Source organism: Phaethon aethereus, assembly GCF_964289735.1.
Source record: "Phaethon aethereus genome assembly, chromosome: 23".
NCBI lineage: Eukaryota > Metazoa > Chordata > Aves > Phaethontiformes > Phaethontidae > Phaethon > Phaethon aethereus.
The window spans coordinates 6,408,704-6,433,807 of NC_138599.1; the positions used below are offsets into that span (position 1 = coordinate 6,408,704).

General features: G+C 48.7%; 1 protein-coding gene across 1 annotated transcript in view; it reads left to right on the forward strand.

The window, feature by feature from the left end:
- The window catches only part of ARHGAP32 (Rho GTPase activating protein 32), a gene marked incomplete at its 3' end in the record, with an annotated part of 155,786 nt that extends 142,297 nt beyond the window's left edge, over positions 1–13,489 (forward strand). Inside the window, exons 17-24 of the mRNA XM_082009980.1 lie at positions 1,666–1,773; positions 2,754–2,899; positions 5,170–5,371; positions 6,190–6,335; positions 7,234–7,308; positions 7,873–8,730; positions 9,384–10,291; positions 11,237–13,489. Coding sequence (XP_081866106.1) covers positions 1,666–1,773; positions 2,754–2,899; positions 5,170–5,371; positions 6,190–6,335; positions 7,234–7,308; positions 7,873–8,730; positions 9,384–10,291; positions 11,237–13,489 — 4,696 coding nt within the window. The remainder of the gene's footprint in view (positions 1–1,665; positions 1,774–2,753; positions 2,900–5,169; positions 5,372–6,189; positions 6,336–7,233; positions 7,309–7,872; positions 8,731–9,383; positions 10,292–11,236) is intronic.
- Positions 13,490–25,104: the final 11,615 nt, after the last annotated feature.

A 25,104-nucleotide genomic window follows, 5' to 3' on the forward strand; every position in this document is an offset into this window, starting at 1 on the left:
TCAGAATCACAATTCCTAAAAAGTGCAATGCAGCCAAAAAATTGGCTCAGTTTAATTTGGTCAAGTGTATTTTGTCTCCCAATTCTGCTCCCCTGCCCCAGCAATAATAGCGACGCTCTAGAGAATAGGGTGTTTAAAAATCACCATAATATAGACAAACTAATTAGTATTACAAACTAATTTGTGATATATGGTAATGAGTGAGTCTTGACAGAGTATAATGACATGTTCATGGTCTTTCTTTAGTATTAAAAATCATGGTAGGGTATGGTAAATAGGCATCGGACAAAAAAGTGTGGTGATTACAATGTATGTGGAAACTTTATCAGTAACCATTTTAATTATTAGCTGGACCAGTTGTGTGTCTGTGTCCTGCATGGTTTAGATGACCACTTGCAGTGTTTGCAGCTGCATATTTGGCTAGTGGCATCTAATTGTAATAAATAAAAAAATAAATATTGTAATGTATGGTGATTAGCTGGACAATTGCGATGCTGTACCTGAGTGGTATAGATAACTAATTATAACATCAGTATTATGACTTTGAAGAATATTTTGAATTTGAATACCAGTAACTTAGTATATGGTCATTGGTCTTCACTAGTCATAGCGGCTTACTACTGTCTTGCAAGCCAGCGCTGCCTGTGTGGGGCTTTGGCTGAGACCAGGGGGGACACCTGGATGCAAAAGGGTGTGGACACTCTCTTCCTTGCCTCAGGCTTGCTTGAAAAAGGGGAAAAACCAAACCACACTTTAGGTTTTTGCTACTCTGTGAGGGGAAGGTCCATGCAGGTAACTGGCCTTTGGCAGCAGGGGGCTGGAGGTGCCTGTTTTGTTTCCACCGGAAACATCCGTCTTCACTTCAAGCCTTGTCCATTTGTGTGGCATTTTGAGCGCATGCACACCCACACACACCCCAAAAAAAAAGGGGGGGTACACAGAGAGACAGAGACAGGCCAGGGCTGCTGCCAGGCAACAGCGCTGAGGATACATCAGCATTTTTATTACTGCCTTGTGCTCCCTCCTCTGCCTCAGGGGCATTAGCAATAGTGTTGAATATAAATAAAAAGATTTTTTTTTAAATGTGAACCAAAGCCTCTGAATTTTAACCTTGTAGCTCACCTTATAGGCCTGTAAGAAACCTGTAAAAAGTGATTTCAGAAGTAGAACTCAGCTACCATTTGCTGGTTTTCAGTATCCTGGGGTATCTTAAAGAAAGACTTCCCCCCCTTACCAAGATTAACATTCAACATCCTCCCCACCCCACTCTGACGAGCGCCGCAGCGCTATCACGTACAGGGCACAGGGTCTATTTCTGGTGCACAGTGTTACAGTAAAGCAAAGTTCCAGGGCGCTCTGCTTCGAGATCCTGCTGTGCCCGTGGTACTTAGAGGATTCCCATCCACCTCAGTGGTTGCTGAAGCCAGCCCTTCAACAGAGAGCAGATGCTTTTGGACAAACCAGGAGAGAGAGCCCTCACCCCACCCCGCTGTACTTACTTGCTGAAGACAACAACTTTAGCATCAGTCTTGGGGTACATGGTTCAACATTTTTCTTCTGTGAGCTGTCAAACCAAAAGAAAATAACGAGCTGGGGTTTGTTCTGTAAATTGCAGCATGGCTTTGCTTATCGGTGCTGAACATTTGCCCATCTCCTGTTTTCCAGGACACTGGAGTTCCTCATGAGACACTTAGCTCGTCTAGCTGACTACTGCTCCATCACAAATATGCACACTAAGAACTTAGCAATCGTCTGGGCTCCAAACCTCCTAAGGTACTCTTCCCCACCCCCCTTTCAATCCAAGATAAGTTTTTATATTTATAAAAGACAGATAGCTACCTCTTTTCCAGAAAAAAACATAACTTTCAGCAGTTGAGAGAGAGATCTTCCTTTCTTCTAGCCAGCATGCTCTTCTCCCCATCAGAAATTTTACAGAGGAGAAGTTATTCTAAGCAGGGCCTTGAGACCAATGGGCAAGTGATGGAAAATAGCCCCCGCTGGTATCAGTGGGGCCACCCGGCGAGAACAGCCTGGTACTGCTCTGCCTCAGCACCATTCCACTGACTGCAGCTCAGCAGGGGCGAGGAAGGGTTGCCCCCTCCCCTCTTTTCTAGATGACAGTTTCCCCTCTCCTGGTTAGAGGAGACTAGCGGGACCTTGATCATCCAGGAAAATTTGCTCAGTGGCATCACTGATTTCCCATTGCGCAAGTCCCTAGATTCCAATTTGACAGCTTTTAGCTGCAAAAATTCAGACTTCTGGAAATGATCTTGGCTAAATCTGTCCCCGCAGAAGCGGATGGAGATATTCCCCACTAGACGGAAAATCGCGTAGAAGGCCACAGTGAGCTTTGTACAATGCCACTGCATTAAACGGCTGCCGTTCACAGGATCTGGAAAGAAGTCAACAAAAAGCTCCCCACTTGCGGCTACAGACAGTGTCTGTCTCAAGTCTCACTTAACCTCGCTCTGGACCTGCAACACCCTCCTCTTCCTTCTAGACCCAGTCTTCCTCCTGCCATTTCAGTAAGACTCAAACCTGAAATCAAAGTCTGGATACAGAGCACTACAGTTAGGCTGATCATTTGTGTAATGTTTTGCTGAGATTTAATCTCTTAACGGCCCCTAAAGTCTCACTTGCCTGAGCAACTAGGCACAATAGCTCAACACGTGCCGAAGGCTCACCCAAAAGGGAGCGTGTCTTCCCATGTTCTTCTGACTGTGCGCGTTTCATGTAATCTGCCTTTTCTTTAGATCAAAGCAGATAGAGTCTGCCTGCTTCAGTGGAACGGCTGCCTTCATGGAGGTGCGAATCCAGTCAGTGGTTGTGGAATTCATCTTGAACCACGTGGATGTCCTCTTCAGTTCCAAACTCAGCTCAGTCATACGAGATGGAGCAGGTGCGTGTCATCCTCTGCAAGCTTCACCTTGATCAAAAAAAAGGTGGCAGACAGTTAGTGGGTATCTGAGCCTCCCCCAGGACATGTGAAGTATGTTTTTACTATAACCCAGAGGACAGATTTCCAGGGTTATGATGTTAGAATCTGGCAAACATAGCCCGGTTCTAGAAATTGCTGTCAGCACCTTTCTTAGAAGCCCGGGATGCTCTACAGCAGTGCACATCTTAATGTTTGGCTGCTACTTTTATGTCCCCGCACTGAGAAATGGTAAAGAATCCCTTAGATCTTTGTCCCCCCTGCTCCCTCCCCTTCTTTTTAAAACAGTCATCATCGATGCTCCTGCACCCTTATCCATTTGAGCTGTCTGGCAGGACAACACAATGCATGCTCTGTCTACCCTCATCAGCACCTTAGAACATAAATAGAAATGCACTGATTTAAAGAAAGCTCTCTGTACTCAACGTTGACACTAAGAAACTTAGTCTTGCTCTCAACAGGGAATATTTTGACATTGGCTATCCCGGTTATTTCGTCTGTACGGGTTGATTAGCAGGGCCGTCCAGCCACATGGCTCAGTCCGCATTGGCCCTACAGCTGTTGCCCGCTTCTCTGCTCACATTGCCGATTTGTGGCTTTAGGATGAGGAATGAACTGCGACACAGTTGTGCCCAACCCTGGAGCACTCGAGACATCATTCAGCCTTGGAACAACTTAGCAGTTACTTAAGGAAACTTGTAAGACCATAAGTCTACCTGTGCCATTAAAAATGAGCAGAGTTGCACCAGGAAGAAAGTTTGCCCTGTATTTTAGGTCAACAAACATGGGTGCCACAGGCTGTTACTCCTAAACAGCATTAAGTGTGTACCATCTGCTTTGATAACCTGCCCTTCCTACGAAATGTGCACAGTCGGTGCTGTTACCACCACCTGTGGAGTGCAGATAGCTGTTTTTCCAGTATACTTGCTGCTCCCCCCTTTTAAACAAGCCCTCCCTCTACTTAGGCTAGCAGAGATGCTCTAAGTCCAGCTTTTGTTCCTACTGGAAGGCAATTTTAAGTCAATAGGAGCCCGAGGTTAGCTTGGCTGCACAGTAATAGCTCACAGCAGGCTGAGCTCTGCCAGGGGAAGATAAGCATGCTAAGAATCCCAGCCAAATGATTATCCAGGCTTAGAATGGACCATGTAAATTCAGCTAATTGTTTAATGACTTGGTCATTCACATTCAGTGTGCTTTGACAGAAAACTGGCAGGGAGAAGGGTCAGGCTATTTCACAGCATATCAGCTAAGTGCAGGAATACCGTGCTACAGCATGGCAGCATCCTCTACAGTGCTTCCAAGAGCTTCTGTCCTTGAGCACGCCCTCTTGCCTGTACCCACCTGCGAGAGGTGAAAGTGGTATTCCCAAGGCTGCTTTAAGCCGCTCCAGGTTGTAAGGCTGTTGCAAAGGCAGCCGGAACCCAAACCTCACGGGGATAGCATTTACAGCTGACAAACACACACGAGACCACGCACACTTTCTGCAAGAGCTGTGATGCTAAAAGGGTCGTAGTAGGAATGGGACCAACGAGGATGTTGGTGTGAAGCGACGACACGCTTCCCCCACGCCCCTTAACTCATGCGAGAACATAACTACTTGCACAATAAGCAATGTCAAACAAAAGACTGCTGCTCTTACAACAGGCTCCTTGTGCTCCTCCGTAGCAGTTTCCTCTGCGCTGCAAGCTGACTTAACAGACCCTCGCAGCAGGAGGCAACATCAACTACTTGTACAAAAATTTAAATGTTCCTCTCCAAAAACAAGCACGAGCTGTAAAAAGGGCAAGGGCAAGACACACAGCTAGATTCCGTTTGCTACATCCATCTGCCCATGAGTTTGTAGCAGCTTAAGTCACACACGGTATTTCCTGTTGCACTGAGAGGTAGAACCTGGGCATGACTGAAGCCAAGCTTTATAAGAAGAAAAAACATCACTTTCGCATACAGATGAAGCTTAAGTATGCCAGGGAAGGTTTCCAACCCACCTGCTTCCTTCTGCCTTTTCTTTCTTTTTAAATACGCTACGCTGCTCTCATAATTGCGGACTTCTTTTTCCTTTTTTTTGTCATAAACATACCCCTGACAAAATGGTTATTTTGACCACCTCTTTCAGTGGCTGGGATAACAAAGATTTAGAAAAAACACGGCACCTCCCTAGACACACAGACCCAGAGCTTTGATCGCTGTAGCGCTGTTTTCTGATTCTCCCTGTTGCCTGTGGTTTCCCCTTGCAGGGCACAGTTCTTTATCACGGCCCAAGTCTCTGTTGGTGTCCTCGCCTTCCACAAAGCTGCTCACGCTGGAGGAGGCACAGGCACGGACACAGGCCCAGATCAACTCTCCCATCGTGGCAGACAGCAAATACATAGAAGTGGGAGAAGGCCCTGCAGCTTTACAGGGGAAATTCCACACCGTCATAGACTTTCCATCTGAAAGGTAGAGACCAGTTTCCTTTCCAGCATGTATCATAACTGGGGTTGGTTTGTTTGATTATTACAGCAAAAACTTGCCAGTATTGACTTACACTAGTCAATATTGTAGACAACAATACAGACAACTGTAGACAGTTTTCCACCTGCTTTGGACTCTGGGAGGATCCAGCTTACATCAAGTGTCTGGTGGACATAGTTTAGCCATGTCACTTCTGTGCCAGTCCCTCCTTTTTAGCAGGGTTGTCATTTAATCTTTAGAGCCATGTTGTAGGTAATGCCTGTACTAGCCCTGCGCACAGAAATGTAAAGTAAACAGGTTGAACACCTGGAAACATTGGGGTCTTCCCCATTTCAGGACTATTTAATTGCCTGGAACAAATCCAGGTTCCGCTCAAAGCGGAGCAGTTGGACAGACTTGATGACACTAGGAATTAAATATGGCAGGAGGAGGCGGCGAATGTGATTTGTGATTTTACAGCATGAGCGAGAGAGGTTTTTGAGTTCCTTTTATGGCTGCACAGTTCCTCAGCGAACTGGTGCATCTGCCAGCTGAAGAAAAAGCTATCCCTTAGCTGCTGTACCGTGCAAGTATGGAGCCTTTGCTCACCTGCATTGCACCCGCTTTGCACGGTTTGGTAGAATTCACCCAGCCAGGCTTTAGGGCTGAGCTATAAGAATGAAAACATCCTCAGCTATTGAAAAGAGACCGAGTTTCTAAGCTTTGTTTCAGCAGAAACCAGATAGTGCTAATAACAAACAACCGGTAGCAGGAACTAAATGCAGCTTCCCCCTCCAACAACTTGCTCTATTTTCTCGCTCCAGGAAAAGACCGCCCAGCAAGATGAAGAAGTCGCCAGTTGGCAGTTGGCGTTCCTTCTTCAACCTGGGAAAATCCTCATCCGTGTCCAAACGCAAGCTGCAGCGCAATCCCAGCGAGCCCTCCGAAATGAAAGCCATAGCCCTGGCAGGTAGGGGTGCAAATCCAGCTTCCAAAAGCCTGGGTTTTTCAGCACAGCAGAATTCATGTTTACAGTGTGCTTCTATCTCCTTCTAGCGTTCGAGCCGTGCATAGCTGCTTCAGTTAACCGCTGTCCTTCCTAAACGGATCTCGCATTAGCTCAAGAGTCAAACCTGCTAGAGCACACACCTCTAGTGCTTTTCTCAGAGTAGCTTTTGAAAGACAGTGTATGGGCACCGCTATAAGAAGGCTCAGAATAATTCCTTCGGATGCTCTGATTACAAAATAAGAATACAGTTCTGGCTCCCTTTGCTGCTCTCAAAAGACACACAATAAACTAAGTGAAGGCACCGTTCCGCAAACACATTCACCCCGAAAGCTATACCAGCATAACTAGAGAAGGCATCAGGCAACCTTTTGTAGATGCATCCACTGGACATAGTTTTCCATCTCTTCCCAAATTTAAAAGTGGCAACAGTATGTTTTTGCGGTAAAATATACCACAAATCCCTAAACATGAGCCAGCGAGGACTTTTATCCCGTCTTCTCCCTGGTGCCATTTTCAAGTTATAACCCTCGTAGTCTTCAGTATATTAAACACATTATACAAGTGTCCCTTAAGACTGTCTGAAAGGGACCGCTGTAGGCCAGTGTCCCATGCAAAACAGGACCACATCTGTCTTAGACGGTAAAGCACATTAACAGTCAAACAGGATAAAGGTTTTCTTTAAGAGCTTTGGAGTAAAAACAAAAGCAAAAAACCCAACCCCAAAAAGGCACAACTTGTACTCTCAGGACACCAGTACTGTTGCTGGAAACCCATTTGGTTTTTCCTGCCACCACTACATAGCCAAATATAAACCACTTTTACGATTCAGCTTCTCACTGTCTCGGTTGCATTTCCTTAGGTGGACGAGGAGACAGCGGGACTCTTCGCTCAGCTAAAAGTGAGGAATCGCTTACCTCTCTGCATGCTGTTGATGGTAAGACGAAATTGTCCCTACGCTTTTAATGTGCGTGGACTAAAAAAAGGCAGTTTGACCTTACTGACTGCAGATACTCAACAGAGCTATTTTCCACCTCCCTCAGTAAAAGCTGGACTTGCTAATTAACAAAGCAGCTTGCCACTGCCCAGCACAGATGGGTATCACAGAGAAATGCTCTGCGGGTCTTTGTTTTCTTTCTAAAGTAAAAAAGCAACCACCTTGCTTTTGTGTAGCCGGCTCCCCTTTCTGTTCTGAGGTGGAAAAGACAGCATTGGGAAGGAAGCTGCTTTCTGGGAAAGCCTTGGGTCTACAACACACTTAAACTAGTTCTGCTTTTGCACACAGTTTAGTTTCAGACTAGATGGGACCTGACAACTGCTGTAGAAGAGTTTGAGCAAACATAATTAACGGTTACTGCTAAGTGCATTACTTTTGCGTTTAGAGTTCACCAGGTGAGCATCTTGCACGCTGCCTTAAGACTACTTTAAAAACAGCCCTGAACCATCACCTCTTGGACAGTAAGATTTTGACACTAATCCATACATATCTACTCGTTCCTAGGTGAATCTAAACTGTTTCGACCCAGAAGACCCAGGTCCAGTAGTGATGCACTGTCTGCTTCCTTCAACGGAGAGCTCTTAGGAAACATGAATCGCTGCAATTCTTACGACAACCTTCCCCACGACAACGACAGCGATGGGGACGAGGGGCTTATCCACGTTCCTGCCCTGATTTCTCCTCGATCTGCTGAAGACGTTGACCTGAGCCCACCGGATATCGGAGTCGCTAGCCTGGATTTTGACCCAATGTCTTTTCAGTGCAGCCCGCCCCAGGCAGAGTCAGAGTGCCTGGAGAGCAGTACCTCCCTGCTGGAGTCAGTTGGCATAAATAAGGAGAAGCCAAGCCTACTAAAGAAGGATTTAGAATCGGGCAGCCAGTCCCAGACACCAGGCAGTGCCACGAGCTCTGAGCCAGTCTCCCCTTTCCAAGAGAAGATGAGTCCCTTCTTTACTCTGGACCTGAGCCCGACCGACGAGAAGGCCTGCAAACCCCCTGCCTTCTCACCCAAGATGGGGCGAAAGCCCATCAAATCGCCGCCGCTGACTACATCAGAACCCGTCTCCTTCGCACTGCCCAGCCGCATGCCAGAAGCGATTGGAGGAGGGCCCATCACATCCAGAAACTCCTCTGCGTCCAGCTGGAGCAAAGGGATTGGCATCACTGATATCACAAACAGGTCCCCAACCCAGATGTCCTTGCCCCTGAAAAACAGTGAAACAGGGGCAGGGGAAGGAGCCCACCAAGAGCTACAGCATGCCCAGCTAGTGGCTGCTGGCAAACCAGAGTTGCCAGAAGAAGGGGAGAGACCAGTGTCAAGCAGTCAGAATAAGACTGTACCCACTGGACACACACAGCCAGGTACAGTGCTTTTTCCTCCATTCTTTCTTTAAGTTCCAAAGGGGACCTGCTCTCAAATACATCCTCCCCTGCGTGCCTTTTAGGAGAGGGGATTGCCCGTCAGTTCTGATCACAAGTGTCTTGCAGGGCTGTGCAGATCAGTAAGGTCTTAACCTCTGCCTTCTCCCTACATCACACAAATCTCAGATAATTTTCCATAATACTTTGTATTCCACTTTTTTTCTCCCCATCCTGTCATATGTGAAAAATCTATGGCATGTCCTTCTAAATCATTTCAGCCAATAGACCATCTAAGACTTTCTTTTTTTAATTAAAAACCTGCCAACGCTTGAAGAAGGGACCTTTTCGCCTAAAACCTTATGATCAAAATTGTGTAAGGGTATCTCATTCTCTGCTACCTACTTCCTACCTCTCTAGAAATGCAAGAGGAGCCTTTAGACAATCTCTTGTGTTTTTTCCTTTTTGTGATGATCTGCTGTGCTATCGAGCAGCATTTGCAGGTGAGACAGAAGATACAGTGTTTCACATCAGAAGGAATTGCCACTGTGAAAGTGTGGAAAGCATCTATTTTTTTATAATGGTCATTAAGGTTAGATCACTCACCTTACTGGGTAACATAAAATCACTCTCTCTCTCGATTTTCCCCCCATTAGGAGCAGTTGCCCTCGACTCCCCCCAGGATCCTGTTCCCGTCAGTTCTGTGTCTCTTATCCCTCCTCCTCCTCCGAAAAACGCAGCGCGCATGCTAGCCCTAGCGTTAGCCGAGTCCGCACAGCAAGCGTCCGCTCAGTCTCAGAAAAGGCCAGGAGATGCTCATTCAGAAAGCACCAATTACGGAGAGGCTGAAGCTGGCACAGCTCTAGAAAAGCTCCATCTCTCTGCTGGTGCTCCAGACAAGCTCCACCTCTATACCAGTCTGCCCGAGAACCGCCTTCACTTCCAGACTGGTGCACCAGTAGAGCAGGATTTCCAAGTTAGCAGCACAGCCGGGGAGCAGAACCACCCGCCAGGTGCCCCTGGAACCTGGGACCCCCCACCTCTCCACACTGGCATGCCTGGGGACGTGCCTAGTAGCAGAGATGCAGAGCAGGAGCAGTCCAGCTTCCATCCTGGTAAAGCGGGGGACAAAGAGCACTTCCCCTCCCGTGCTGGGGACTGGGAGCACACACAGCACCGTACTCCGGGTGCACTGCCTGACTGGGAACCACCCCCAACAGACGTGTCTGTAGATAAGCCCCACCTCCGTGCATGCATGTCTGGCGACAAGCACCACGTTCCTATCTGCACCGCTGATGACAAACTTCAGTCTCCTCCTGTCGTAACTGCCGGGGAGAAAAGCACCCCGGCTTCCGTGCCGTATCTAACAACCATCCAGACAACGGCGACTGAGCCTAACCGCGGGCCCACAGGTCCAGCCGCAACTCAGGCGGACGTCACCGTTACGGCTGCGCAGCGCACGCTCCCGACCAGCCAGCAGGCCCCGTCACAGAGGCAGGATCACCAGTCAGCAATGGGACAAGTGCCAGCGGCCTCTGCAAAAGCGTCGAGTAGTTCCAGTCAGGTACGTGGACGCACCCCCCCTAGCCTTGCACGAATTTGCGAGCGCAGCATCCGTGCGCGGCTTAATCTGTAATCATAGGAGGCCGAGCTCTGGGAGAGTTGCTCCCAACCCAAATGGCACGAGGCAGGGGATTCACAGGTTACTGGAAATGACAGGCACGGCCTGGCAGGAAAGCAGCGCAGAATTTCCTAAGTGAACACAAGGGAACAACATTCCCATACACTGGTTTTTCTTGGTTTTAAGGAAAAGGGGAAAAAAGCATCCGCTGGGGTGACTGGTACAGGGAATGCTCGTTTAGAAGAGCTCAGAAACAGGTAAGAATTTTTGCATCCTCTCTTCACCGAGGCTGACAATACCCTCTTCCATAAAGCAGGTCAGAGTCCTGCTATGAGTTAAACATGGAAGTGTTCACTCAGAAATGCAAACTGCCTGCTGCCCGTGAAACAGGCACGCCTGCAGCCTGCCTTAAGCACTGCAGCCACATTTAGGGAAGGGATTTACACTACCTGATCTGCTCAGCAGGGCGTGAGGAGTTTAAATCCAGGTGCATATTCATTAAGATAAGTAGATTTATAAGGAGACCACCTAACAAAACAGCATGGGCCACTGTGTAAAAGTTTTAACCTGTTGCTATAAAGAGACAGCCACCTCCAGCCCGCTCTCCAGTTTGATGTTTGCAGAGAGAGCCCGCACAAGCCCCTCGGCTGCCATTTGTGACAGGTCCTGAAACCCCCTAGAGGCACCACGCTGCCCTTGCTGCCAAAGGGAACCTGCACATCTCCTCTTCTACAGCCAGCAGCGCTGACCCTCCACAGCAACCAGAAACCAGGCACAGAAAAACTTCCATTGAACTAATGCATATGAGCATCTCTGAGATTTGAACTGCAGGGGCGGGGCGGGGGGGAAGATTCTTGCCTCTAACTTCTACTGGTTTCTTCCCTATAGGTATGGGGCACAACTGCACCTGAAAAGCCACCTGAGCCTGCTCCTGGTTTTGTCCCAGAAAGCAGTTCTACCACCCGCTGTTCTTCTTCCGTGCCCACGGGCCACCAGAGCCATTTGGAAAAGCCCCGGGAGACTACGAGGGCTCCCCCACTGCACCTGCGGTCCGAGTCTGTCCCTACTCACTCCTCCTACAGCTTTACACCCCCCATCCCACCTGTGAGAACGCTGGAGAGCAAAATTGCTGCCGCCATGCACTCGAACAATACGGATGCCATCAACAACTCCAATTATCACACCTTCCTGTCCTCCTCCATGCTGGCCTCCTCTGTGGAGGAGGCCCTGCTGCCACCGCCACCACCTCCACCCCCCAAGCACGCTTCCCTGCAGTCCGTGTATGTGCCACACCCCAAACCAGAGAGCATCCCTGAGGCCACCGGGCCAGACAGTTACCTGCACCACAAGCCGGCTTCCATCCATCAGTACAGGCCCGAGAGCGTTCCTCCTCACATCTCCTACCACAGCAAGCCTGACCAGCACCAAGCCTACCCTCCTCGGTCAGAGACGCCCACTTCTGCAGGCACTCGCTACAACACCTACACCAACCAAGGGAAGAGCACCTCAGCTCTCCACTCCAAGCCTCGCAGCCGGACAGAATTTGTGTCCTCCATCAGCCCAACGGGCCTGCGTAACACCAGCTACGCCGAGGACGCTCCACCCTACCCCACTATCCGAAGGGTTCAGTCGCTGCACGTCCCCACCCCTGCTGCCTCTGCTATCCGCTCCGTTCCCATTTCGCGGACCGAGGTACCTCCGGACGATGAGCCAGTGTACTGCCCACGGCCCCTCTATCAGTACAAGCCGTATCAGCCCCACTCCGACTACCACGTAACTCAGCTGCAGCCCTACTTTGAGAATGGGCGGGTACATTACCGGTACAGTCCTTATTCCAGCTCTTCCGGATCCTCTTATTACACCACTGCTGATGGGAGTTTTTACGACCTGGACCCGTACAGCACCGTGCGGGTCAGGCCTTTCCACCCCCTGCCCAGCCGAGACTTCGCATCGTACGCCGCCCGGCTGCAAAGCAAAGGCCTGTACCGCTATCCCAGCTTGTCTGCCTACCCTCGGGGTGGCCTCATCAGCCACCTGGCAGGCAAAGAGCACAGCTTCATCAGCAGAGACGTGCCTCCTGCCCCAGACATCAAGCACATGTACATGTCGTGGGACCTCGAGGACATGGAGAAGTACCGCATGCAGTCTATTCGCCGGGAGAGCCGCACGCGCCAGAAGGTGAAAGGGCCAGTGATGTCCCAGTACGATAACGTGGCTCCGCTGCTGCAGGAGGAACTGGGAGGACTGGACGTGATTCACTTGCGCAGCAAGTCAGATCCTGGGAAAACCGGCCTCCTCACCGTGGCGGAAGGGAAGGAGGGGAGGTACCCGGCCAAAGCGGCTACACCTGAGGGGGACGAACGTTACTACGTGCCGCACCCTGAGCCAGAGCTGGACAGAGCCCACTACCACGGGGCCTACGGGAACGGGCAGTCGGAGAAGCCGTCCCTTCCCCAGAAGCAGAGCAGCATCCGGAACAGGAAGCTGCATGAGCCAGGCTGCAACACAAACGAACACAGGACGCACTCACAGCAGGAAGCGATCCATAGACAGCCTTCCGAATCCAAAAACGGGCCCCCTTATCCTGACTACAGGCCCAAAGGTGGCCCAGAGCCCTCCGAGCCCACCAGTTACCAGCACACGGGCAGCAAGTACATCCCGGCAAACCAGGAGACCCTGAGACTGAACCACAAGGAGGTGAGGTTGGCAGAGGACAGGCCAGAGTTGGAGAGGGCTCGAGCCAGACCGACCGCATCCATGGAGAAACACTCCAGAGACTGCTATAAAGAAGAAGAGCACGCCGCCTCTCCCATGGCCCCACCGCCCAAGCCCGAACGCAGCCACAGCCTCAGAATGCAGCACCCCGAAACCATGGAGAGGGACTCAGCCCTCCTCTACCCATACCAAACCCTTGGGAAACGCCAAAGCACTATGACTGTGGTGTCCCAGTATGATAATTTGGAGGATTACCATACCATGCCTCAGCACCAAAGAGGGGGCTATGTTGGAGGAGGGGGGTTTGTGCCCCCCAGTTTTACCCATGTGCACAGTAGAACTTACGCCACGGCCCTTGGCCAGGGAGCCTTCCTCCCGACGGAGCTGTGTTTGCAGAGGCCTGAAACAGAGGTCCACGTTGAGTGAGCTGGTGTGGGGGGAAGGAGGGATAGAGTCTAAGCAGCCTCTGCGGGACAGCGGACTGTTTTATTTTTTCAGTGACAGGAAAAAAAAAAACCACACACACAAAAAACCCAACCACCCTGCCCCGATGCACAAAGCAAACCCACCTTCAGCCCCACCCCTACCAGCCCACCACTCACTGTTTTTATGTAGTAGAGATAAAGCTTTTTCATGTAGTTTTGAGACAACTGGAACGACAGGGCAGGCTGTTGGCACACAGATGTGGCCAGGCAGAGCCAAAAGAGATGCTGCTGGGGCAGGGAAGGAGAAGTTTTTCCTTCCCCAGATTTGACATTGGCAGTTATTTCCTCACCACGCGTCCATGGTCCTGTGCATGACGGACTGTGCATGCGGCTGTTCTCCCTGTGTGTAGTTATGTTGCCCTTCCCACTGCTAGCTTCCAAGAAGGGGTCTCCACGACACGTCTTGGAAGAACCGCTGTTCTGCCCCCTCGGAGGTTACGCAGCAAGAGTGGGCTAAAAGCTGGGCGGGGGGAAGACTTCCCAAGTATTTTCTTCTTGCTAGATGCCATGGTCCTGCCTCTCCCTTGAAAATTATTGCTTAGGCATAGTGGATCTGCTTCAGTTGCTTTGAAGTGGGTGGGAGCCTATTTTGACTTCAAGCCTGTCGAATAGGCTCTGAAGCAAGTTCAAAATACACCACACTCTTTAAATCACTTGCTTAACAAGCTGCTTCTGACTACAAGAAATCAAATTACTTGAAATTTCTCTGTTATAAGCGGAGGCCAGCTACAGAAGCCAAGTAGGGCAGGTTTGCATTTATCATACCAAAAGAGGAAAAAACACAAACAAACAAAACCACATAAAACTACACCAAACCATAGACACACAGGTGGGAACAGCACACTCACTCATTTCATGCCAGTGCCTCTGTGCTGCTAGGCTATCAACAGTCCAGATGATTTCATACCACGTTGTGGCTGGCCAGACAGTATCCTCTCTCGACAAAAAAAAAAAAAAAAAAAAAAATTACTACAAAAATAAAACAAAAGTAATCTCTATATAAAAGTGTCCAGCTTGTAATTTGGAGCCCAACTTACCAGCTGCAAATGACTCTGTAAGTGCCAAGTTACCTGCATGACCAGCTACTTGCCCTGGGCCAGATCTTGCAGCTTTTAGATAGGGAATGCTCCTACTGACCTTAAACTGAAGGTCTACAGGACAGGGCTTTTCTGTAACCTTTAAGTTCTGTCTTGGCAAGGGGATCCCTGTGAAGTTGTGGCACATACAGAGTAGTTACGTGCTGTCTGTGCGCTCTGAAATAGTATTGCCTCCGGTATCGCAAGCGTAGCTCATACCAGTATTCAGTTAGCAGTAGGGACGGAAGGCCAGTGTGTGCTCTATTATACACTAATAACATCATCCTAGGTATTTAAAAGCTTTCCATGTTGTAAAAGAAGCCAGGCAGCATCTCACGTGCAGCCTCTTGGACTTCCCAGGACTCGCTGCAACCCCACCTTATAAATAAAGCACATTAGACAGGGCTTGCAAGCAATACTTGAGACTTAGGAGTTTATTTAAACGTTCACTGATGATTTCCAAGGCCACTCCTGTTCCGTGTGGTTGAAGAACTTCTCTACCCATTTTGAATCTTTAATGTTTTATGAAAAAACCTAGAAGTCCTGCAGTTAGCACACAGCTGTGAAAGTTAAAGGGAACTTAGATGGGTTTTTTTGAACAAAAGTTTCATGGCTATTTCGGGGCTTTTAAATCATAAGGAAAACCTGCTTCTAGTAGCTAACTAACTAGTCCTTTGCTGCTTTTAATCTTGTAGCCTTGTCTGGGGCTGTTTCAGTAACACTACCTTATGGTCCTATTTTATTGTGCAATGCTCTTGTTTTAAGCATTTTGTTTAGAAGAATTGTTCTTACATGTTACAGAACTAAATCTGGCAGTCGGGGGGGGGGGGAAAGAGAGAGAAAAAAAAGAAGCACTGTGATCCAGGTTACTGCAATCTCCTTGTGCATAATTACCAGGTAGAGGGGTTGGGGTTTTTTGTGAAAGGATGCTTTTTGGAATGTTTTCTTTTCAGGAAAACAAAAATACATAAAGAGACCATTAGGTGAGCCACGTTGCGGACCACCCTGTCTACGTTGCTAGCTAACTCCCTAGGAAAGGCTGACCCGTCCAGATTGCTCGGCGCACGCTCGCCCAGGGAGCCCAGGTGGAGGACATGCTCTCTCGATAGAGGTGTGTGTTGTGTGGGGACTAACACCAGTCCTCAACTGTCATCACACCGTCCCCTCACCGCTGCCGGTTACCTGCCAAGGTCTCCAGTTGAAGCAGGGACAATGCGTTTGGTTCAGGCTATTTGGGATTCAGGTAATGAGAGCTGTAGGTCAAACCTCTCTCTCCATGAAAGCCTTAACTCTCCACTCCTGCCCCCCAGCTCTCCTAAACCTCCGTTTTGGCCTTATGTTAACCAGGACTATCCTGCTACTATGAGGGGGCTGAACCCAGCTCCCACTAGTTGTAAATGCCTCTCTTGGATTTTCCTGCTCAAAGCCACTGTCCCCCTCGAGATCAAGTGCCACCCCTGGACAACTTCTGTTCCTTAGTCTTGTGCTACTACTGCCTGAGCCTGGGCCCTGCCGCTCACTGCGCCGCATGAAGTGCCAGGTGCTAAGCACCCTCTCACCCCGTGGGAAACAAAAGCTTCCAGCACCTTTCAAAAAGGGCTTCTAGAAGCACGCACCCACCCACCTAGCTGGCTGCTACAGACAGCCTTCCCCTTGAGAACAAGGTGGTCTCCATTATAAAAAGACAACAGAGCAGAAAACCTAATACCCAGCGTCCTCCCATCCCTCTGCACTCAGCTACAGCGGTGGCTTCAAGGCACTTCGAGGGCTGGAAGCTCTCGGAGAACCTAAACTAACTTCCATACACCAGTGTTGAGCCACAAGTACAAAACAAACCAAAAAAACCCCGCAAGGTTAAGGCACCAGCTTTTCCCAGATGGTAACACAGATGAGCACCTTCCTTGTCATGCTGCTCCTGCCCATGGCTTAAACATCTCGTACGAGTCAGCGGTCGCCCCTGCATCCACCCCGCGCAAAGCCATATAGTGAACTATGCAGTTCTGCTGTTGCACTGTAGCCAATCTGATGGTCCTTAGCATTTTACATCATTAATTGAGTCACAGTAAAGTCAAAACATCCAGCTGTATCTTTCCAAAAATCATAGCAGAGATTAAAAAGGGCATCAGAACGAGGAGGAGAGGTTACACCAGATGTCCAAGTAAGGTGGAGGATCCGGAGGTAAGTTGGTAGTTCAGTTCTTGGTGTCCTAGCAGAGAAATGGGAGAGAGCGAGGAGACAGCCACGCAAATAATACTCTATTGCAAGTCCAGTTCTGCTCAGATGAAGTAACTTACTGCCTAACCTTATCTCCAGCAAGATGAGAAGCAGCTTTGTTCTTCAGTAATTCCCTTATACTTGCCACAAACTATCTGCATCTTAAATTGCTAGTTCTTAAGTTTTCAGCCGAGTTTCTCCCTAGTGCGTGCAAGAGTTCAGGTCCAGTAGCATACTCCCAACTCCAGATTTCCACCTCCGCTTTGGAGTGGAATGCGCAACCTGTAGGAGACCTTCCTTGGCGAAGGGCAAGTGCAGGTGTTCGGTGAGTAACAAGGACCTAGCCCCTATGAAGTCGTAAGTAGCACCGATTTCAGATTTTTGAAGAGTCTTATCAGGTGAAATCTATATGCATACATGACAAAACCCACAACTTTGTGCCTATGTCTTTCCAGAGATCCTCAGTTTATACTCATCATTTGAAGGGGGGGGTCAGTAAGGATTGCACAGTGGTAGTAAGTTGCTAAACGAAACCAAAACCAACTTGAAAACATACTGTTCCTCTTTGACCCCAGAAAGGGACGGAGCCTCACATGTACTCTGCCATTCATCAGTCCCTTGACCGGGCACGGACTGAAGCGATGCGTTACATTTTAGGAAATCTGGATGAGAAATTGTTTTACTTACTTCTGTTAAAGACAGCTTAGGCAGGCAGCTTTTTTCCCAGCGCCTCGTCCTACAGAAATCCAGTGTTGAAAGTCACGGTCTGGTTTAAACAACCATGCTACCTTGGTGTGCAGAGTCTTGCCTCGTCCAGTTGGGGGGAGGGAGGGGGGAGAAAAGGGTTGTTTTGCAGTTCATTTTCCTGCTGTAGAAGACTTGATTTTTCTTTCCCTGAGCCGCATGAGAGAAACATCCCAGAAAATCTTGGGTTACCTTTGGAGTTCCCTTCACTTTAATTTATATAGTGTCCTTTTTTGTGAACTGGTGTAAAATGTATATGCCGACAAGCTCATGTATTTTTATGTAAATATTTTTTGTGGTTTCCCCACTTGCCCTTCTCTGTAAATATTTAGAATTCTCATATTCTTCTCACCTTGTATGATGCAGATGTGGTTTTGTTTCTGTTTTTTATTTGTACTGTAATGCAACAATCCAGACTGAGGTGTCTTGTGGTATTAAACAAAAGCAACAGTCCCACTGAGCTCACACTCAGATGTACAACTTGACAGCATTAATCAAGCCAGGTTAAAAACTATTCCGTTGTGTTTGTGTGTATTTTTGCCTCTGCCTCATTAATTAACAGCGTACTTACAAAAAAAGGGAAAAGCCAGTTTTAAAGGCACGCTTTGGACAGATGCTGGCAGGTATCTCTAAAGACAAAGGAGGAGGTGACTTTGCGTTCATATGCCAAGGCTATTGCAAAATTTCTCACCGTAAGCCCATGCCACTGCTTATCTGTTCAGTTATACCTGTGGCCATGACCGCGTTGTAACAAAAAATAAACCACCCTGGGCTTTTTTAGTCTCCCTTTCTTCTCACTCGCATGACAGCGCAAGGAGAAATAGTTTGGCACTTGGATAGAAGGCACAGGGCAGATTAAGGTAGGACTAACAGATGGCCACCTTGGCCCTTAGAGCTGGCCAGGAGGGATTCCAGGTGCCACGGTAATATTGTTCATAGTTAATTAAGAGCAAAAAGATAATGAAAGAAAGCCAATTTCATACCTACTTTTAGCAGCCTTTTCAACTAGTAAATGTTACATTCTTTAGAACTGCTGCCAGTAATAAAGTCAACCTAATAGTCCTCTCCTTGGACTACTCACTAACACATGTTCAGCCTCTCCAGCTAACCACTCGTGTCCTTGTCAGAAGGGTCCCACCAGCAAGCCGAGCAACCCACTCTTTCTCTGTTGTTTAACATCTGCTTGGCACCAGGAACTCCTGCTCTTCCAGAGCAACGCAGGCAGGGCAGGGCGACCTTGCAAAGGCTGCCATGTAAACCAGGTAGCACACGACATTTCAGTACAAGCAACGCCTCTAACCACACAGGTGCTCTAAAAGCAGCGGGTATCAAGCTGAGGAAACTCTGCTGAGCACAGTCAGAGACATTTGTTGCCACATCTTGACTAGGACCAGAATCAGGCTTTCACACACCTCCGTGCTCACTTTTCACCCCCACTCCTATGTGCCTGATGAAGAGTCATCTGTTAATGCCATGAACACTAAGTTGGCCTTGAGGGCAAAGGCTCAGCGTGGATGCAAACAAAAACCTCTACTCTTTTAAAGTCCAGTAGGCAAAGTCACACCTTAACTAAAGTGATTAAATCTACCCCAAAAGACGCGGGTTTGGTGGGTAAGGGCAGAGCAGAGATTTGAACCCACTGCCTCAAGGAGGACCCCCAGGAACTGACATACCCACACGGTTTAGCCTAAAATGCTCCAAAAGCAGTGCTGTGCCTTCCCAGCCAGCAAGGGCGTTTCCTTTAGTGACCCTCTCAAGATCACACAAGTTACCAGTTGGGTGTTTTACCACACGTCAAAAGAGCACTCTGGGTACAAGCAATGCTGAGGGGGTTGCACACCTTTATTTCTCCTCCCACCACTTTAAGAAAAAAAAAATATGAAAACACTCATGTCCTCTGACAGCCTATCCGGAGTAGCACCCTCGGGGCTGAGATTTGCGTATAGAGCAGACTGGAGAGGGGAGGAGGGTTAAACTTCACAGCGTCCAGGACCAGCAAAACCCCAGCCGTTAAAATTGATTTTTCTGAAGAAGCGCTTCCACCAGGTAGCGCTGTTAAACCACGTTTGCCTCTAAAAGCCACCGTTTTAGAGCATTTAAAAGGATTCTGTTCCGTTCTAGTAGTTTCTATTCAGGTTTCCAACTTCTGATATGTAGGGCTAGGTTTTGGGGTTTTATTTTAATGAAAGAATAAATAAAAAATAAAGATATATTGCGCACTCGGTGCTCCTGCAGCATGCATGCAGTCTCCTAAGGAGCTCTGCTTGTCTCCCTAAAGCAACACCAGCCGGTGGGTGTCACACAGAGCACCCAGCTGCGGCGGGCAGCTTATCGCTAATGCTGAAGCATCCAAACCGAAAGAGCCAAGTGCAGACCCAGGCAGATCACTGCTGCTTTTAAAAGCGGCTATCAGCTGTTCAAGGACTCCATGCCTAGAGGAACACTACAGTATGTTTGCTTCAATGCTAGAAAAATCAGCCAGAAGCAGCAACTGATCTTGGAAAAGCTGGGAAGATGCAAAGCTGCTCAGTCCCTCCCTTGTCTTCCTCCAAGCAGCAAGGATGCCCTGCTAAGATTAATTATCAGACTACACACCCAGAAGACCCCCCCTGCCCAGCTGCAAGCACCAAGCCCAGAGCAAAGCTTACGCAAACACAAGAGTCTCAAGCCACACATGCAGAGTGACGGCAGTGCGCAGGGCACGACTTCCCAGCACAGGACTGGGCGTGAGCCAGCATTTGGTTGCTCACCTTCACATCAGTCAGGGGCTGAGCACCTGCTCCAGGCAGAGCCCTACCCCTGGGTCCAAGCAGAGCAGCAGCACAGCCGATAGCTTCCTGCCCCGTGAAGCGCCCGCAGGCGGGAAGCCCTCCCAGCGGGGAGGCTCTGGTGCCCCCCATGAGCAGGATTTGACAGAGTAGCACAAGAATAAGGGAGGGACACAGGGGGGTCACACAAGTCCCCCAGACCATATTCCTGGTGCAAAAGCAGTGCCTGGTGCAAGACCAACCTGCCATCACCTTGAACAACAGGCTATCACAGATGGCAAAGCATCCTGCCCATCGCCTGGGTCAAAGACCAGCTGCTTCTGAGGGTGCTCTTGTGATATGGGAGCCAACAGCAATAACCAAAACAGATGGGGAAAAGCAATTCTCTCTGCTCCTGTCATCCTCCCAGGGACAGCAGGAGCAAGCTCCCTGCTCCAGTGCTGTCCAGCCCCCTCTCCTCCTTCCCAAACCACCCGTGGGAAGAGCAGAGAGGGCATGGTCCTGCCCCTTAGCTTTGAGCCAGCTCTACATCAGGAACCATCTCAACAAGACCCACCTACCCCTCTGCAATCACTTCATCTCCCTTTCCTGAAGGGGATTTTTTGTACTCTTGGGTACACACATGCAGTGGGACAAAGCCCTCAGGTCAGTTCAGGGGCAGAGTTGGCACCAAAGGACACCATTTAAAACAAGGTTCCTCATCCTGCAACACAGCTCTTCTTCCAAGCTATAACTTTGGCTCTTGGAGCCTCGCAACAAGCCCCAACAAAGCAGGGAAAGCTGAAATCAGCCAGCCCCGCCATCCCACCCAGCTGCAGTTTATCTATCTGCTGTCCTGCTGCAGGCAATGCCTTTCAGCCTAACTGCAGTCTGTGTTCGTGTAAGCTTTTCACGCTGCAGGTCCATGCCTCTGGCATGTCTGAGACACTTAAAGATGCCCATTGCCCAGCATCTATTGGTTGAGTTGCCATTGGATTGCAACAGCTTGAGCAGTCAGGGAGGAAGAGGAATCAGAAACACAAACAGTTCTGCCTTAACACTGTTGGGAAGGGGTGGGGTGTCCTGAAGAAACCTTGCCAGGGATCCCTCGCTGCCTGCTTAAACCCAGGGGGTCGCAGGCTCCAGCACTGCTGCTGAGCACACACAGTACCACTGCAGTTCTGCAGGCAGGCAGCTGTAACTGTTTTGTCCTATGGTGGCACCTAACTACACCCCCACGCCACCTCTTCAGTCATTAATTCTACAGGCTACAGAGCACAAAGTGAAGATGCAACCTGCAGAAAGCACCCATTAAATAAGGAACAGACCACCCTGTAGCAAGAAGAGGAAGGCTTGATGCACTGCACAGTGAAATTAAAGTTGCCTCAACTCCGTCATGAGCATCGTGAACCTTCAAGCTCAGAGCCCATGATCCCTCCATGCCCCAGTGGTCCAAAGTAAATCATCAGCCTCCAGACAGACACCCTTGACTTCAGACATTATGTCTGCACTTTATGGTTCAAATTGGCAGTCAAGACAGGCTGTCTTACAGTATCTGCCTTATCGCCTGCCTGGAAACATCTCACTGCCCAACACAGGCCTCCTCCAGACTCTTCACAGAGCTGGCGTCCAATCTGTCTTGTCTTTACATCTCTCACTGCAGACACCCCCCCTGCAAGTGCTCAAATTTATCAGGCCTCTGCCAGCAGCACTGCGACTTCAGCTCCTAGTCCATGGAGGTCATCGCACAACAAGGGCATGAGAGTTCTCACCAGCTTGTGACAAGAGAAGCCCATCAAGCACCAGAATCACACAGAAGTCTCCTGCTTTACCATCTAACACCCCAGCATTCATCCCAGACATTTACACAGCACCTCACCCCAGTTTCCCCCCCCAGTTCTACATTCACATCAGAGGGAAAAACATCCCTGAGCTGCCACAGCCTGCGTATGCAAACACTCCCCTTGTAGCGGACCCAACACATTCCCTATGTGTTATGCCACCCAGTGCCTCCCCAGCATCACAGAAGAAACTTCACCAGTCTGATTAACAGGGGACAAGGGAAAGAGAAAGGTGACTCTCCCCAGAAGGACAGCATCCTGTGGCAGCTTGACTGAATTTATTAATTGTGGCTGCATATAGTCAATGAGGCTGCCGCCTTTCTGGACAACAAAAAGTTACCTTTCTAAATATCAAAGGCAACAAGAAAGAATCAGATCCTCGCACAAAAGGGCAGTTAACCCTAGTGGCAATTGTATATTTAGAAAGATGCAAGGCTTGTAGAAAGCGTGACAGGTTAGAAAGGGGAAACAGGTTGCACAGAGGACAAAGGGAAGTTTTCAAGTAAAAATGTATTCATCCATCTTTTAAAGATCTAAGATGCTAGAGAATAATATTTGACTCTAGCAAGTGCTAGAATTTTATGCATTATTCAAACTGCATGAACGTTTGAAGACCGGAGACCTGGAAAGCTTCAATGAGAACAAGTCACCTGGCACATTCCCAGAGAGGAAGTGTGGCTGATCTGTGTCATTCGAGTGGAGGCGGCGGCTGCGAGGGTTTTCATGGCTTCTATCTGCGCTCTGTACCTCAGCAGCATACAGCAGCCCCGTTTCCTCCCTACTCCTAGACTAGACAGAAAACCCCAGTGACGTGCTCAGGAGTGGTTTCTCTCTAGATGTATCCCGACCCACAAGCATCAAACGTAACTCAAAGAAAACTAATGCGCAGAAATGCAGCAGCAAAGCAGAAACATGGAAGAGCTAAGTGCAGTAAGAAGGGTAATACAGCAAGCCCACAACAGACATGCAGGTAAAAACCAGGTCTCCTCTCCTCCAGATCTGCCTGCCCTAGAGGGCGAGTGCTATCTCATCAACAGTAAAATCCTAGGAGAACCTCATTCTGCTGCACTTCAAGTTACAAATTCAAACACAAGAATAAGCAAAAAAAAGTGCCAGACAGGGCCAGGTTTTCAGACAGGCAGGCAGCCAGAAGAAATATGTACACAGACCAGGCCTTGCTTCTGAGGCTGGGAAGACATCTGCCTTGCCCCTCTCCCTTCTACCAATGCTTGCCTTTCACTTTATTAGCATTTTTTATTTTTCTTCAGACTTCCTCTGGTTGCTTTTTTGAGGAGGATCTTAATCACCTCACTTAAAGGATTTTTTTTGTTTGTTTCACACCTTTGGCTTCTTTTCTCTGAATCCAATTCAGGCTCTGCAAGCTTTTCACTCTTTATCTTGTCCCAAAAGGATGGGAACTGGACCATGAGCTGTCTCATCTTCTACTGCAAAAGACAGGGATGGTGAAGGAGAGCTGCACAAGAAAAATACATGAATGCCTCCCACCACAAACATGAATACCACGCTGTGCTGGCCATTAATGTTTCACCAATATAGTGAAAGTGGAAGTTTGTTGACAATAATGTATAATGCAACACCTTTCCAACTACCGCTTGCCGAGTAGTATCAGTCGAGTACACAAGGTACATTAGCACGCCACAGAGCAAGAGAAAATGAAGCTGCTCCAAGCTTTCTCACATTTCCCCTATGCGAACAAGTCCTTTGGAAAAGAAAACAATGTTAAAGAAGGACCCCTTTTTATAAAGTGGAAAACATTTTCCTTGATCAGCAAGCCAACTTCAAAAGCAAAACTAAAACACTTTAACAAAACCCCCAATCCACAAACTTCTCCCTTTCACCTCAGGGGTTATTTTCAGCTTCAGGATGAGCACTGTGGTCAGCATCTCCACTCAACAGCGAGCTCTGCCACTTGGAAGGGAGGCAGATCCCCTCGTGGCTGATCCCAGCTGCCAAGCCAGCTTCCACAAGCACCGGGCACCGCCTCAAACCACCACTCCTTTGAGCAGCAGGCACGGAGAAACTACTCAGACATTTGTTCAGATGCATTTTTTGTGTGCCTGACAGGAGACTTTGTGGTCTGGTCTGCAGAACCGCTGAGCACTTGAAATTGCTACCCAGGGCTGAGTGCGCCACGTTTTGAATACCTGAAGGGCTGAGGCTGTGTGCTTGATCGTGTCAGATCCCCGATGTCTGAACTGCAGCTTAACTGAGTAATTTTCACGGTAGGTTTTGGGGGACAGATAGGCCATCAGGAAGGTGGGGAAGTGCCCCTTCTTAAGAGCCAGAGGGGTTATTTACTGTTTGTGAAGCATATAGATACAATAGCAATCGATGCCATAAAAGCCCGTGAGGCTTTAAGTTAATCATTCTTTTTTCCAGAGCAGGATTTGAGTAAGTAATACAGGGACAGACATGACATCACAGAAGAAAAATTATTGAACAGAGACTGAGCAAGTGAACACAATCCATTCCACACACTGAGACAGGTTGGGAGCTTTGGAAAAGCATTATGTATCTGCACAGTTAAAGACCCTCACAATGCATCTATACAAAGGTGCAAATTGAGATTCACCAGAAACCTCATTTCTGGCAAGTCCTAGCTTTTCAATACATCACTTTGTAACCTTCGGACTACGCTTCTTTGTGGGTTTGTATTATAGATGCAACCTCTGCTCCTGCACACACATTAGCATTTTTCCACAGAGCGTGGCTCTGCTCCCACCCTCAAATACAGCAGCCTCAGTGTCCTTGTTCTGGCTTTTCTTTCATCTCCTCTCCTGCAGAATGAATAATGGAGTAGTGGTAAGGGAAAGAAGGGAGCAGACGTGCCCAAGTGGAGTTTCAGACCAGACAGTAAGAAGCTTAAAACCTGAACTAGCCAAATTAGAGGGAAGCTCTGTTGATTTGCATCTA